The 15,336-nt window shown below is 40.1% G+C and overlaps 1 protein-coding gene across 2 annotated transcripts in view; it reads right to left on the reverse strand.

The window, feature by feature from the left end:
• The window catches only part of LOC112105112 (BCLAF1 and THRAP3 family member 3), a 71,882-nt gene that overhangs the window by 14,444 nt on the left and 42,102 nt on the right, over window positions 1-15,336 (reverse strand). For both annotated transcript variants that reach the window (XM_024197772.2, XM_024197774.2), the window contains exons 8-9: window positions 12,144-12,262; window positions 8,038-8,152 (exon numbers count right to left, since the gene is read on the reverse strand). In XM_024197772.2, coding sequence (XP_024053540.2) covers window positions 8,038-8,152; window positions 12,144-12,262 — 234 coding nt within the window. The remainder of the gene's footprint in view (window positions 1-8,037; window positions 8,153-12,143; window positions 12,263-15,336) is intronic.

Raw genomic sequence — 15,336 nt, forward strand, 5'->3', positions numbered from 1 at the left:
GGGGAAGAGGTGGGGGAGGTTTCCAGGGTGCCGTTTCTTGACCCTGAACTGGGATATTAAGTGCCCCACTAGTGTCCTAGAGGAGGGGAGTGGAGAGGGAGGGACCTGGGCCCGCCCTCTACTCCGGGTCCAGCCTAGGGGCCCTAGGGATAGCGGCAAACCACTTGAACTAGCGGTTCCTTCCTCTGGGCTACTTCCCTCTCCTGCCCTTCAGCTTGTGGGGGCTTCCTGCCCTCCCTCTGCACAAGCCTGGTGTCCCTTTACCTAGGGTCTTGGTCTTCTTAGCCCACTGCAGCACTTCTCCAAACTTTCCTCCAAACTGCTCTCTGCTCCAACACCGATCCACCCTGCTTCAACTCCTTCCCCTGTCTGATTGAAGCAGGGGGGGTTTATCAGGTGACTGGCTTCAGGTGCTCTAATTGGCTTCAGGTGCTTTAATTAATCTATAGCAAACTTTCTTCCCTCTACAGGGAATAAGGCTCCCTTCTAACCCTCTCCTGATGCCCTCTGGCCATGCTGTATCACAAGCAGGTTTTTTTTTTTTTTTTTTTTTTTTAATAGAGCCAGATTTCTGGCTCCATTTTGGTTAGGTGGAGCCCATCCTTCCTGTATAGGCTCCCCCTTTCCCAAACGCTTCCCCAGTTCCTAATAAATCTAAACCCCACCTCCCTACACCATCATCTCATCCATGCATTGAGACCCTGCAGTTCTGCCTAACTGGCCCAGTGCATGGAACTGGAAGCATTTCAGAGAATGCCACCATGGAGGTCCTGGACTTCAATCTCTTACCTCGGAGCCTAAATTTGGCCTCCAGGACCGCTCTCCTATCCTTCCCTATGTCATTGGTACCTACATGTACCACAAACACCGGCTCCTCCCCAGCACTACACATAAATCTAATCTAGATGTCTCGAGAGATCCGTGACCTTCGCACCAGACAGGAAAGTCACCATGCGGTTCTCCCAGTCATCACAAACCCAGCTATCTATGTTTCTAATAATCGACTCCCCCATAACTATTACCTTGACACTTTTGTATGTTTATGTTTCATTTTGTAAGCAAGTAGTTTTTAAGTGAGGGTGAAATCTAGGGTACCCAAGACAAATCAGACTCCTGAAACGGGTACAGTAGTCTGGAAAGGTTGAAAGCCACTGATCTATACAACATTCCAGAATGTCTTACAGTCTAATAATGATACATTTGCAGTTAACAGCATTGTGTCTGGGATTTCAGCCATGTGCCTAGATATCAAATTATTATTAACAGATTATGCAACCAGTTGTTTCTTACTGCTGCTTAATTATAATGAACGGAAATAGAACAAGATTAGTTGAAAAAGCTAGCTGAAGATCATTTTTAAAGAATAAGTATTTAATAATTTAAAAGAGTCTTGCTTGTGTTAAGCGATATCTTACATTATTAAGAATAGAAAAAATTAAAATTGAATTTATTCTCTCTCTCTCTTCATTTAGGCTAGATTTTTACTCTTCACTCAACTTGAATAATAAAAACAAAAATTGACAGTTTCTATGTCTGGGTCTCATGCACTAGTTACTTTTTAGGTTGCAAATATTGCAGAAAAATGTTTTAAATTCAGTGACAAGTTTATTTGAATTTAAAGATAATCATGAAAGTGTTTTATTAATTTAGTTTGTTTTAAACAGAAATAAAGGGGTGGCTAAGAGAATCAGTTGAAAATTTAGTCTTTCAAAAGGCCTTTACAAGATCTCTCACAGGAGGCTACAGAAACTAGATAGTCATGGAGTGAAAGGCAAAGTATTGTCAGAGAACAAAAACTGGCTAAGAGTCAGGAAACAAAGAAAGAATAAGTGGCCAGTTTTCATCATGGCAAAAGGTAGAGTGGGGTGCCTGAAGGTACTGTATTAAATCTGGTGTTGTTTAATATATTTATTAATAATCTAGAAAGAAAGGTGAGCAGTGAAGTGACAAAATTTGCAGGTGGCAAAGTTATTTAGGTTGGTCAATTCTAGACAAGAATTCAGAGAGTTAACCCAAGACAAGTGAATGGGCAGATGAAGTTCAGTCATGATAAGTTCAAAGAAATGCACACTGAAGGGGTAAATTTAAGCTACTCCTACACCTGATAGGTTTCTAAATTAACTGTGCCAACTCAGGAAAGGGACTTGGGCATCACTGTGAAGACCTCTGCAGCTGCATATTGAGCAAACAAGGATGCATAAGGAATGGGATAGGGAATATTATGGAAAATATTATAATGGTACAGCCTCATCTGGTTACCCCATCTCAAAGGATATTATTACAGAATTAGAAGGGGTTCAGAAGAAGACAAAAATGATTGAGGGCATGGAAAAAATCTTATGAAGAGAGATTGAAGAGAATGGGACTGTATACCTTAGAAAGGAGATTAATAAAAGGCAACATGATAATAGTATATAAAATAATGAGTGGCATAAAGAAGGTACATCAGGAGCTTCTGTTCTTCCTGTCTCATAATACAAGAATACAGGGGTATTTAATGAAATCAAAAGGTGTCAACATTTTTTTGTTTGTTTTTAAACAAAATACGTAATTAGAGAATGGAACTCATTGAAGCCAAGACGTACAAAGATTCAAAGAGAGTCTGGACATTTACATGGATAACTAGAATATCTAGAGTTCTAGTAGTTAATGCTAACAAAAAGAGAATTGGAAGGGAGATAAAAAATTATGTTTCATGGTTTAAACCAACCAGTAACTATTAGGTATTAGCATGAAGGAAAGATTACCTTGCACCTGCCTACTATAAGGTTTCTTGCACCTTCCTCTGAAACTACAGTGTGGGGCTACTGTCAGGAGACACTATACTGGACTAAATGGTCCACATATCTGATCTAGTATGGCAACGATGTTAAATTTTGGACCCAAACTACCAGACATTGTCCATTTAACAACAATAATCAAATTATGGCAACAAAATTGAGGTTACATCAACTTTCTAGTAGTATTTCAGTTGTATCAAGGACAATCATTTTATTATTTTTATATATAAAAACACAACATACTCTCAGGTTTCATGTCATGCAGGATCTTAATATCTGGTATGACCTGCCACTCAGATTTAAATCTTTCAAATATCAGTTGCTTCTTTAATGTCTGTGTACGATGCACCTGAACCAACCATTTAATCAAAGAGCCAGACAAGCATGATTTAACCACAGAGTATTTTAAATACTGAATAAACAAAAATTAAGCAGAAATATCCACACAACACCATAAAAACTGGATGTCCAATCTAATTTAAAATATAATTTTAAATAACTTCAGGGATTTATTTCTGTCCTTATTTAAATATTCTTTTAAAAATGCTATTCATAGAGCCTTGCCTACTGGTCATGCTTGCCCTTGGAAACCTGCCCCTCTGGTACAATCTTCTTGCTGTATAATTACGTGTCAACAAAAACGAATACACTTAAAAGGGGAGTGGTTACGATTGCGTTTTGTCATTTAAAAAGCATATGCCTTATGATTGCATGTTGAACACCCCAAACATAAAGGCTAGCCAGACGTTCATTCCACTTGTGCCCCTAAATTTTATGATTTTGCTGATATTATGCTAAACTGCTACAGTTCTTCCGCAGAATCCAGGATGAATTCCTTAATCAGCACCAAAATTGAGCCAACTAAAAAGATTAATCTGGATGTAATTTATCTGTTGCAGTTTGGAATTTATTTAAGGTTTAGTTTCTTATTACATGGGACACATGACACAATTTTAGGATTAATTTGTTTTCACAAATTTTTAGCACCTTTTACATTTTTAGATTAAATTCAGGCTATAAACCATTTTATGACTGTGGGCAGAGCTATAGTAAAATACAATCACTGCACCCTGCACACATACCCCTCCACTCTGACCTTTGGTAATAACTTATTATTCCATAACATGATCTCAAGTTACACAGCTCAAAGATATTGGCCTATTTTACTCCCATAGTGCAATATGATATCACGTTTAATTTACTTTTCACAAACCCCTAACTCTCAACATTTCAGGTTTCTCCCTCCCATATCTGTATTTCCTGTCTGTAGATCTACATGCATTTTTCCAAGCTGAGTCTCATTGAATTATTTTCTATTTTTTTAATCTCTCTAGGTCACTTCATTATCATATTATTTACCTATTATCTCTTCTTTCCTTGTGGCTATTTGCAACTGCCCATTCACCAAGCACAACTTTTTATTAGTGTCATTAACATACGCACAGTTCTAGATCATTTATGAAGATATTTGGTTAGACTGGACCTGAACTGAATCAACATCTGTGGGATTCCACAAAATATCTCCTTCAAATCTGACACACTGCTATTTAATATTGTCTTTTTTTTTTTTTTTTTTTTTAAATGGTCCTGCCTCCAGTTTTGAATCCATGCAACAATATTCATATCCAAGGCCACATGAATTTGTTTTGGTAGCAGGATTCTGTGAGTTACTAATGCTTTACTAAGATTCAAATATTAATCTTCCAAATTCCCTTTCCCTACTTTTTGAGTGACTTGATAAATTAGCAATGAAGAATATTTGTCAAAAATTATTTTAGTGGATAGATTTCTATGCTGCTTACTGCCCATGATTTTGTTCTTCTCTTGATACGTAGTGATTTTTTCTTAACATTTCTTCTATATTTTACTAGAGATAGAATTGATAGTAAATTAATTGCTAGGATCACTCTTCATTTTGAAGACCAATACTACCTTTGCTTTTTCTAATGATCTGGCACATATCCAGTTTTCATGACATTTCAGAAATATGTCATTCATGAGTTTTACAAATTCCCTTAAGAGCACAGAATGTATATTATGCAGACTGGATGATCTTTGTATTCATATTTAATGTACTTTATTTCCTTACTTGCTTTTTGTCAAGAACGTGTATAACATTGTCTCACTTTCTATTTGTGTAAGCTTCTCAGGTTTTCTTGAAGGCAGCTCTTTTTGAAAAGGAGTTTAATATTAGAGCTATTTTGGGATCTTTATTTTCATTCAGTTCTTTAAATAGCTGCTTTCACTCTTCTCTACTGCAGTACTTTTCAACCCAAGAGATGCCAGACTACTCTAGGGGATCAAGGCCAAAGAGCAGTGGATGCTGAGAAAGTTATATGGCTCTGGATCTACCTTAAAGCACACTGAAAAATTACTCTTAAGCTAAAGCTACAGGTGGCTCCTTGAAAACAATCTTACCACCCTGCTCCTGCTACAGCCTGTAATTCTGTGATAGATGCTCACTTTTACAGAGATCAGGCTTAAGCTACAGCCTATCAGACAAAGTTCTTCTCCCCTGGCACTCAGCTCAGCTACAGTAATATCTGCCAGCCCAGCCCATGATACACCCCATGAAGGGCTATCTTAGCAGTATATAGTGAGTGGGGAAATAGTAAGAGGGAGCAAAACGAAAAGAAACATTTTAAAAAAGGCAAAAAACAATATAGAAGAGGAGAGAAGATGGACGGAGAAAGGAAGCACAAGTGTGCCAGGGCAAGACAAGGGCAAAAAGGGATGCTCATCTGCTAATCTGTCACAACTGGGAGCTCTAATACACACTGGTAAAAAATGTTCTAGTGCTGTCCCTAAAAGCTCTTTTAATCTCTTTAAAACATTTGGCTAGCACTAACTCATTCTAATTTTTGCTGACATATTCATTGTCAACTCTGAGGCAAGAATCTTGTCTTCAAACTGGCTAGCACATGGCTGGCTCTCTCTCCTTCAGGATGCCCTGCATTATTCAGTAGCTGTTCGTTCATGGCTGCCGTTGCTTCTTACTCAGCAACTCTTCATTGCTGGAACTTGTAAGTGTCAAGGCAAAGGCATTTTCTGCTGTCCAAGAACTCCCTTGTCTGCAGTTTCCTGTTAAATGTCAGGCAAAAGTTTTCACTGCACCCTTAGTAGACACAATGCATTAACTCAGTTCCCACTTTGAACCAACTCCCTTCTGATTTGCATTGAGTCTGTTAACCGCTAAGCCGGGCTCTCACAGTTTCAAATGCATAATTTCAATTTTAGTTCTGAATGAAGTATTATTCATGTCCTGTCCTAAATTGTTCTGTAGCATTGTCAGAGCTGTTAGAGAGTTGCCATATTACATCCCCAAAGCAACTGCATTTCAGTGTTGGTGAACAAATTGTGGATAATAAAAACAAACTTTGGTAGACTAAGGAAAAGTCTGATGAACCCATGGAAGTTTGACATTAAAATATTGACTAAATGTGTCAAGACATTAAATAAGAAAGACCACAAATTACATGTCTCCTGTCTAGTTTATTTTATTTATTCTGCATGCACCAAAACAGTCCCTTGAAAACTCAGGAAGTTGAAGCTTTAGTTCTAATTTACACTGTACTTATTTCAACAAAAGTTTCTCTGCGTGCCTTTGCTTATCTAACTCTGTTAGCTTACAGTCACTCATTTATCTGAGGGTATTTCAATACTCAAACAGTTATAGCGGCACGGCTGCAGCTGCACCCCTGTGGCACTTCAATGTAGACACTACTTACGCTGACGGGAGAAGTTCTCCCACTGATATAGTTAATCCACCTCTCTGAGAGGAGGTAGCTAGGTTGACAGAAGAATTCTTCCATCTACCTAGTGTGATCTACACTGGGGGTAACTCAGGGGTGTGGATTTTTCACATCCCTGAGAGACATAGCTATACCGATGCAAGTTCCCAGTGCAGACCAGTCCTTAGTAAACACTTGAAAACAGACTACATTTATTTGTAGATAAACTGTCCAGAGGGAACATGCATTTATTTCTAATTATTACAGGCCAGCACTGGACCTGCGGTAATCATTTTGCCCAGTTTAATGTACAAATTTTATTTTTAAAAAAGACTCATTATGGAGGTGTCAGTAAAGGCCCCATCTAAATTTGGTGAATTAAAAATCTAGAGCGGTGTTTCCCAAACTTGGAACACCACTTGTGTAGGGAAAGCCCCTGGCGGGCCGGGCCAGGCCGGTTTGTTTACCTGCCCCGTCCGCAGGTTCGGACCATCGCAGCTCCCACTGGCTGCGGTTCGCTGCTCCAGGCCAATGGGGGCTGCAGGAAGAGGCGGCCAGTACGCCCTCGGGAAACACTGATCTAGAGTAACATGAGCTTTTTCACTACATGAATTTTAAGTATGTCCAATTATTTCTATTCCCTGAATTTTTTTTTCTTATGCATATCCTAGAATCTTTCTAGTAACTAAAAGATAATCTCTTTGCAGAGGAGGGTACTTAATTTAAGCAAGATGTGCACTTTGTCCTTTGGTCAGCCACTGAAGTGTGTGGGCTGGCTCTCTGTTCCTGTGTTCTTCATCCAAAACTATTACATTTTACTTCAGATGAGTCATTCAGTAATAACCCCTTTGATCTGTGCTTTAGGTGGGAGTATTTTATGAAGTAAGGGAAAATGTAGTGCATCACCAAATTTCTTGAATACAGGCTGCAATCAATCCAAGTTTTAATTTAATAGTTCCCCATGATCCATTGAAATTGCAAAGTCATTCAGCACCCAGAATTACAATGACCTGCTCTCATTATCCTATGTTAGAAACTGATCTCCCCATTTCTTGACTATCCTGAAAATGTTCTGACTCCACTGTAAATAGTTCCAAGTCTAAATCAAACAGTGTTCCGATTCCCAATAACCATCTCCAGGCCAGGGAAATAAAAAGACAGTACAAGTTGCTTAGGAGCGGTGCATAGGCATCAAAAAGCAGAAAAATCAAGATTTTAAATCAGAATAATGTCATCATTCATGCAAGCCAATACCTTTTTGTATACTATGTAACAGTTGTAACATTTGAAAAAGTTCAGATGCAGCAGAGTTTACCCATGACCAGTAAACTTTAGTATTATTTAGATGTAATTTAACACAGGTAAATTTTATGATGCAACAAATAATCTTTTGAAACTTAACATGACAAGGGATCAAGAGACTTAAAATTCATGTCAGCCCAGCCAACACAGCAAAATTTTAAATACGAGTATAAGGGAAAGAGAAGAGAAAAGCAAGGAAAGGGATCTATTTCACTTCAACTTACCATGTGAGGTTTCCTAATAAATTTCCTGAAAGGTGGTTTTAGGAATCTTATAGGCTTTTGGAATCCATCAATTTGAGAGTTCTGTAATTTTGAAAAGCTACCATTGTGCTCATTCCTGATTGGATACAGAAAATAAAAAAGGAATGAAAACTAAGCCAGCAATATTTCAAAATTAAGCTATTTAAAAAATTTAAATTATGTACAAGTATTAAAAAATATGTTAAACTGGCACATTAATTGACAAATTACTAGTGGTCCATTTTCACTGTCGAAACCAAAGTTAAATGAAATCATCATTGCATTCTGGTACACAGATTAATAAACAGACAAGCTAGTGATTCTCAGTGCCGTCTTTAAATCCTCATCATACAACTGAAAATCTTTGTACAAATGATTCAACGATGCATGTGCTTGGCTATCCCTGCCCTCTGCTGGCTGGAATATGTTAGACTTACTTTTAATTATTTTACAGCTTGAACTTGTCTCAGCCTAGTGTGGCTGTCCAACATAGCTCTATGTCTTAGTGTTCTTATAAAATGGAGAGTTCTATTAGTTCAAATGGAAGAAGTCTGCATTTTTGGAGCTAAAGATCACAAGTTCTATTCCTCATACCACATTCAGTACACAGTGTGACATCCAGCCTCTATTTATGTACCATTGATAGGATTTTCAAAAGCATGTAAGGGCCTGTCCACACAGTACAGCACTGATGCAGCAGCGCTGCTGCAGCGCATCTGGTGAAGATGCTCTATGCCAACAGGAGAGAGCTCTCCCGGTGGCATAATAAAACCACCTCCATGAGCTGCAGAAGCTGTGTCGGTGGGAGAAACTCTCCACCAACTTAGTGCTGTCCACATTGGCACTTATGTCGGTGTAACTTATGTCTCTCAGGGGAATGGTTTATTCACACCCCTGAGCGACATAAATTATGCTGACATAAGCTGTAGTGTAGACATGCATTCCTAAATCACTTAGGCTAAGTCCCATTGAAAGTCATGTACTCAAATACTGAATGCCAGGGTTTCTCAACCTTTTTCTTTCTGAGCCCCACCACCATGCTATAAAAACTCCACAGCCCGCCTGTTCTACAACAACTCTTTTTCTGCATATCCAGTAGATTAAAAGCCCTGGCTGGCATTAGGGGGTAGCAAGCAGGGCAATTGCCTGGGGCCCCACGTCACGGGGGCCCGCAAAGCTAAGTTGCTCAAGCTTTGGCTTCAGCCCACGGCGGTGGGGCTCAGGCTTCAGCCCCAGGCCCCAGTGAGTCTAACACCAGCCCTGCTCTCTGGTTTATTTTGGCGGACCCCCTGAAACCTGCTTGTGGCACCCCAGTGGGCCCCGTACCCCTAGTTGAAAACCACTGCTGAATACAACATACTCTTAGCACCCTGGATTAAGAAGAGATAAGAACAAATTTTGAAGGTGGAATTTTAAAAATCTGGTTTTGACCAATGTTATGCATGTCAGATTAGACCACAAATGATCCCTCTCTAGGCTAAAAATCTATTAACCTATGAAAGTGCAGGATATGAAGAAACACTGCATGAATTATGAAGAATCCTTGGCGTTACATGGCACCAAAAGAAGCAAAGCTGCAAAGAGCAAGAAGAAAAACTACATTTCTTCTCTAGGTCCTGCACAAAAATTTATTTTTTCCTACTACTTTTGAAGATTTCACAATTGTACATTGGTGTCTTATATAAGGTTTAAATATAAAGCTGAAGAATAACTGCCTGAAACATAAGACTGGAGTTTATGGTTAGCAGTTTCAAATGCATAAAACCTGGAATGCTGCTTTAATATGCCTTTTATATTCTCTCCTGATAGAAAGAAAATAGCTCATTCATGTAAGCACCACTAAGCAGTTTTCTAAATAAAACCATACAAATTTTGTAATTTGTAAAGCTCTAAATTAAAACAGACATTATGCAGTACACAAAAGAATGCTTACTGATATTATACCCGTAGGTCTCCTTCCTGAACAGGCCATACCACTCACTCTCTCTTATTTAGTATACCACAAATGCAGTAGTGTCAACATCTACCTAAGAAAAGATTCACCATAAAAAGAAGCAGCCACTAGAAGTCAAGATTTAGCTTTGGGACTATACAACTGACCATTTCCATTTGCCTATTTCAAGTTGCTTAGCATCTACTTTTAAATAAGCATTTATAGTATGGCCTAAAAGCATTTAAATGTAAATCTCTATTGTTTGAAAATATATAGTTATAAAATGAATTCCTAGGACACTCATTCAGATATACTGGACGAGAGTTGAATAGCAGTGAATCAAGCTAATCACTTACATAATATATTCTGTATGATCTTCCATGAAAGTTCTCATCAATTTTTAAAAAAAGGAAAACATGATGACGATGTTACAAACTGACAAAGGAAAGGAAATTAGTTCCTTCTCCCCTTCTTAAGTCTGCACCCAGTCCAAGCCACAAATTAGTTTTCTAATCAGCAGGTATTGCAACTTACTATGTAATAGGCTTTGTATTTAAAATAAATATGCACTGGTATGTTATGAGATATCATCAAATCAAGCCCTATTTCATTACAATTTGACAGTTTCCTCCACAATTATTCTTTTCTGTACAAAGAAGTCATCTCTGTATATTCAGATTAATCTTTTAAGGTTAACCAGTGAAGTGCCATATATACTCGTTCATAAGCCGAATTTTTTTTAGTAAGAAAGGGAAGCACCAGAGAAGGGGGTCGGCTTATGAACAGGTATAGAGATGGAGAAGTGGGACACAGCCCCTCCGCCCAACAGAGGGAGCAAGGAGAGGCAGCACAGCCAGCAGAGCCAGAAGGGAAGAGGTGAGGCCAGAGTCTCTCTGCTTCTGGCCATACTGCTCTCCGCACAGCCTCGGAAGCAGCTGCAGCTCCGGGGCTGGCAGGCTGGAGCCGTGACGCCCGGCCCGCCCCCCAGAGCAGGCTGTGGCTGTGCCACTCGGCCCGCCTAAGCATGCTGTGGCCGTGCCACCCGGCCCAGTCCGCTGGAACATGCTGCAGCCACGCCGCCCTGTCTGGCCCACCGGAGCAGGCTGCAGCCGCGCTGCCCAGCCTGCCGGAGCAGCTCCAGCCAGCCCAGAGACATCCTCCCCTGGCCCTCCCCAGATAAGGTGGGAAGGGATAGGATGGGGAGAGTGTGGAGGTCCCGGGCTAGGGGTTGGGTCATGTGGGGGGTGGTCACAGGGGTTACTCCCCTGACCCCCAGATTCTCCCCCCAAAATACATTTCCCCACTAGTTGCTGTCCCAGCCCGTCAGGGTAAGCAGCTGGCACGCCGGGACACTTTGTTTACTAGGTTTACTGCTGTGCCTGCGGACACTTGAGGTAAACAAACCATCTCGGCCCACCAGCGGCTTATCCTGATGGCCCGGGAGCCAAAGTTTGCTGACCCCTGAATTATAGGGTCGGTTTATGAATGGGTTATAAAAATTTTCCATTTTTACTTATTCACCTTGGGGGCAGAGGGGGGTTCGGCTTATAAACGAACCAGCTTATGATCGAGTATATACGATAGTAAAATTGAGTTAAACAGACATTTCTATGCTGAATGTCCCCACTAATCAAGCAGTGGGAGGCACTCTGTGCAATAATAAACTGTAACTAAATCTTTTGAAAAAGAAATCTCTAAAATACTCTTGGAACTTCCTGCTTCACTGAAGGTATCCCAGATGGGGACATCACAAATAGCAATGGTTGCACAGAACAATTCATTCCAGAATACTGTCAGCGAACCAGAGAATTCCAAGAGAATTTTACAACAAAGGGGAATTTTTAAATGGTTAAAAACATCTATTTGAATTCAATTCCTTCCTCCTTCCCACAGCCTGGCCAGTGGGAACATTTGACACAAAGCTTAATTTTAATTTTCACATTGCAGTTCACCTTTATTAAAAGTTAAACCGTTCTCTCTTTCAAGGCTGTTCTTTGTTACTACAGAATAAAGTCTAGGTGTGTTTATAGTGGATTTAAATGGAATTAGATTTTGAGACTCAAAATTCAAGGACCAACCTTAAAAACAGATGCAAAAAATTTCTGATGACCCTACAGACTCAGGTATACAGATTTATTCACTAAAGGTAGATTACCTTTGAATTACACTGTCTATGTGAAACACTCTCTCATCTTCATTCTGCAGCCTCTCTTTTCTCCTCCTCTCTATATCATGCCGTAGATCATTTGGATCTTCTAGAACTCTCACAACAGTCTAAGTAATAGGAAGGGAAATTTTACTGAAATTATATTGGATATATAAAATCAATTTAAAGGCAGGTTACTTGATCCATACAGTAGGTGCTGTGGCTTGTCTTGTGCTTGCAAAACCATTTTAAAGAGGTGTAACCATCTGAGTGCGGGTAGGAGGCTGGCATGCACATTGACCCATGGATACAAAGTTCAAACCTTGGTTATAAAGAACTCAGCTCTGCAACTATCTGCTGATCCTCTTTGCTTCATTTTACTAATTACAAGATCTCAATGTAACAGGGAAGAAGGGTCAGTGTACAGCTGAAGAGACAAAATATTCACAGAACTCAGTTACTGGTACTTAGGCTGCCATTCTCCTTCATGTAGTTACCTCTGTAAATTTGCACTGTAGTAGATTAGCAAGCAGGAAGAGGGCAGAATACTTAATTAAAAGACCTCAGGCCTGCCCTCCTATTTGGCTATGGAGTTGAGAAAAAAAGTACTGAATAAACTAAGCTATGAGTGGAATTCCAAGTGGGATCCTTACAAAGAAAGGTACATTAATGACAGAATGGCAAGGTGGCTCCTCTGTTAGAAAGGACTCCAAGTCCCTCTTGGTGCTGGAACTCTTTCAGGCCTGGTGTAATGAAGTGGGAAATATCTTGGTTTAATGAATATGGCACACGAGACTCTGCATTTACAATGGCCAAGATAATGAGCATCCTACCAAATTCTCAAACACAATAGCCAGGTTTATAGCCACGAAGGGAAGGCTCCTCAGCCCCAACTCTGAGATGTTTTATCAAGGCTGAGAAGAGAGAGATGTCAAAGGGAACACTCAACCATTACAAGATCCCGGGGCCTAGAAAAGGAAGGGGGTACAGGTGAGCTAAGAGGGTCTGCCCCAGGAGTCAATGAGAGCTGACAGGCTAGCAAGGAGACATAAAGAGTGAGAAATGCAGAAACTGAAGTAGTGGCAGTCGGCTTCTCATAACCCAGAGGTGGAGATAAATGGGCTGGCTGAAACATGTGAAAGATTGCAATTAGGGGTTAGGTAAAGAGAAATATGGGTGTCGATTTCTATTATGTTTATCCTTTGCTCTGTATGCTCTGTACCATTAGTGAATGAATAAAAAATGGGGGGCTGTGTTTTGGAGTCACTATAACTACCTCAGTGGTCAAAGGACCCCTGAGTGAAAGTGGTGACAGGTGCCAAACCAAGTTGGGCCTGCCACATTAACACAGGTGGGAAACAGGGGAGCTGATAGCCATAGACCCAGTTCCATAGTAGTTGAAGTACATGGTTCCAAACAGAATGAGGTGCAAGGAGCCAGGTCTGCCACCTAGGGGGTACTTGAGAAGGACTAAAGGGGCTCAAACTTCACCCGGTAACTGTGACATCCAGATACATTACTTTAACCATCTGGATAATCTCTAGATCAGGGATTCTCAAACTGGGGGTTGGGACCCCCCAGGGAGTCACGAGGTTATTACATGGAGGGTCGTGAGCTGTCAGTCTCCACCCCAAACCCCAATTTGCATCCAGCATTTATAATTGAGTTAAATATATAAAAAAGTGTTTTTAATTTGTAAGGGGGGAGAGGGCCGCACTCAAGAGGCTTGCTATGTGAAAGGGGTCACCAGTACAAAAGTTTGAGAACTACTGCTCTAGATGGAGATCTCGTCTCCTTTGGTCTTGTTACCAAAGTCCTCAAATAAGATTACTTCCAAAATGGCTTAATTTTCAAAGGTTTGTTTTCACATCTAATTTATTCAGCTAGCCTTCCTCAGCATGGTATGAAGCTTTGAGCAGAAGATATAGATATATGTTTTATTTGAGATCGGGGTTCAGCAACCTTTCAGAAGCGGTGTGCCGAGTCTTCATTTATTCACTCTAATTTAAGGTTTCGCGTGCCAGTAATACATTTTAACGTTTTTAGAAGGTCTCTTTCTATAAGTCTATAATATATAACTAAACTATTGTTGTATGTAAAGTAAATAAGGTTTTTAAAATGCTTAAGAAGCTTCATTTAAAATTAAATTAAAATGCAGAGTACCCTGAACCAGTGGCCAGCACCCGGGCAGTGTGAGTGCCACTGAAAATCAGCTCACGTGCCGCCTTTGGCATGTGTGCATAGGTTGCCTACCCGTTTTAGATGATGCTCAGATACTACACTTTACCCAGAAATATTAACTAAGGATGCTGCACTGCTTTCTCTTTGGAAAATACTAAACAAGAAGGGTCCATCATTAAAGTGTGGATTTTACTCAGCCATCAGGAAGACAACTTTTCTGGAAAGAAAAGGTAGAGAACAGTTCCCCAACATTCAAAAGGAGTAGCCATAAGCCTACTAAGAACCTAGCTCAACATACAGAAGTTAACAGGCTGGTGAACTGGGGGATTGGACCTTTAAAGGCAATGCTTCTCCATACAATCCTGAGCTTGGCAACAAGGGCTTATCTCTTGAATTTTTCTTTGAAACAACTACATTAAAATTGTCTTGATACCTCAGAGAATAGAGGACTATGGGACTCCGAATGGGCTGCTATAACCAATTATTTGTCTTTCCTCTTTGGAGAAAGACTGAAGTACTTCTGATCAGTTGATCCAAAGCCTCAGATAGAGTGCCACATGGAAAGGCCTAGTCCCACTTTTCTTATTTGCATCTTGTTCTGATATCAGAGAACACCAGCCAAGTATCCTCAAGTAGGCGCCCTTTTCCCAAACACTTTAAGCACCTAGTGTGAAATGCAGTGCAGTGCTTGAAGCCTGGGTGCTTATCTGGATCCACATTAACTAGATCCTAACATTTTTTAAACAATATGTAAATACAACTATAATCATTAAAGTACACTGACAATACAGTTGGTTTGAGGTAAATAGTGCTGAGGCTGCTTGCGCCTACAAAAAGAGAAGTACTCAGGACAACTATTTAGTTTAGCAGGAGGGGAAGGAGGTTAGAGCCTTTTATAACCCCAGGTGGAACCATGCATAGCATGAGTACTCAAAGACTTCAGTTAGCGCAGAACACATTTGCCTGCTTATTGAATGGGCAGGGAAATACACAATACTTGGACTGTCAAGATTCACTTTCT

The sequence above is a fragment of the Terrapene carolina genome, unplaced genomic scaffold (genome assembly GCF_002925995.2).
Source record: "Terrapene carolina triunguis isolate 2854851 unplaced genomic scaffold, T_m_triunguis-2.0 Scaffold22, whole genome shotgun sequence".
Lineage (NCBI taxonomy): Eukaryota > Metazoa > Chordata > Testudines > Emydidae > Terrapene > Terrapene triunguis.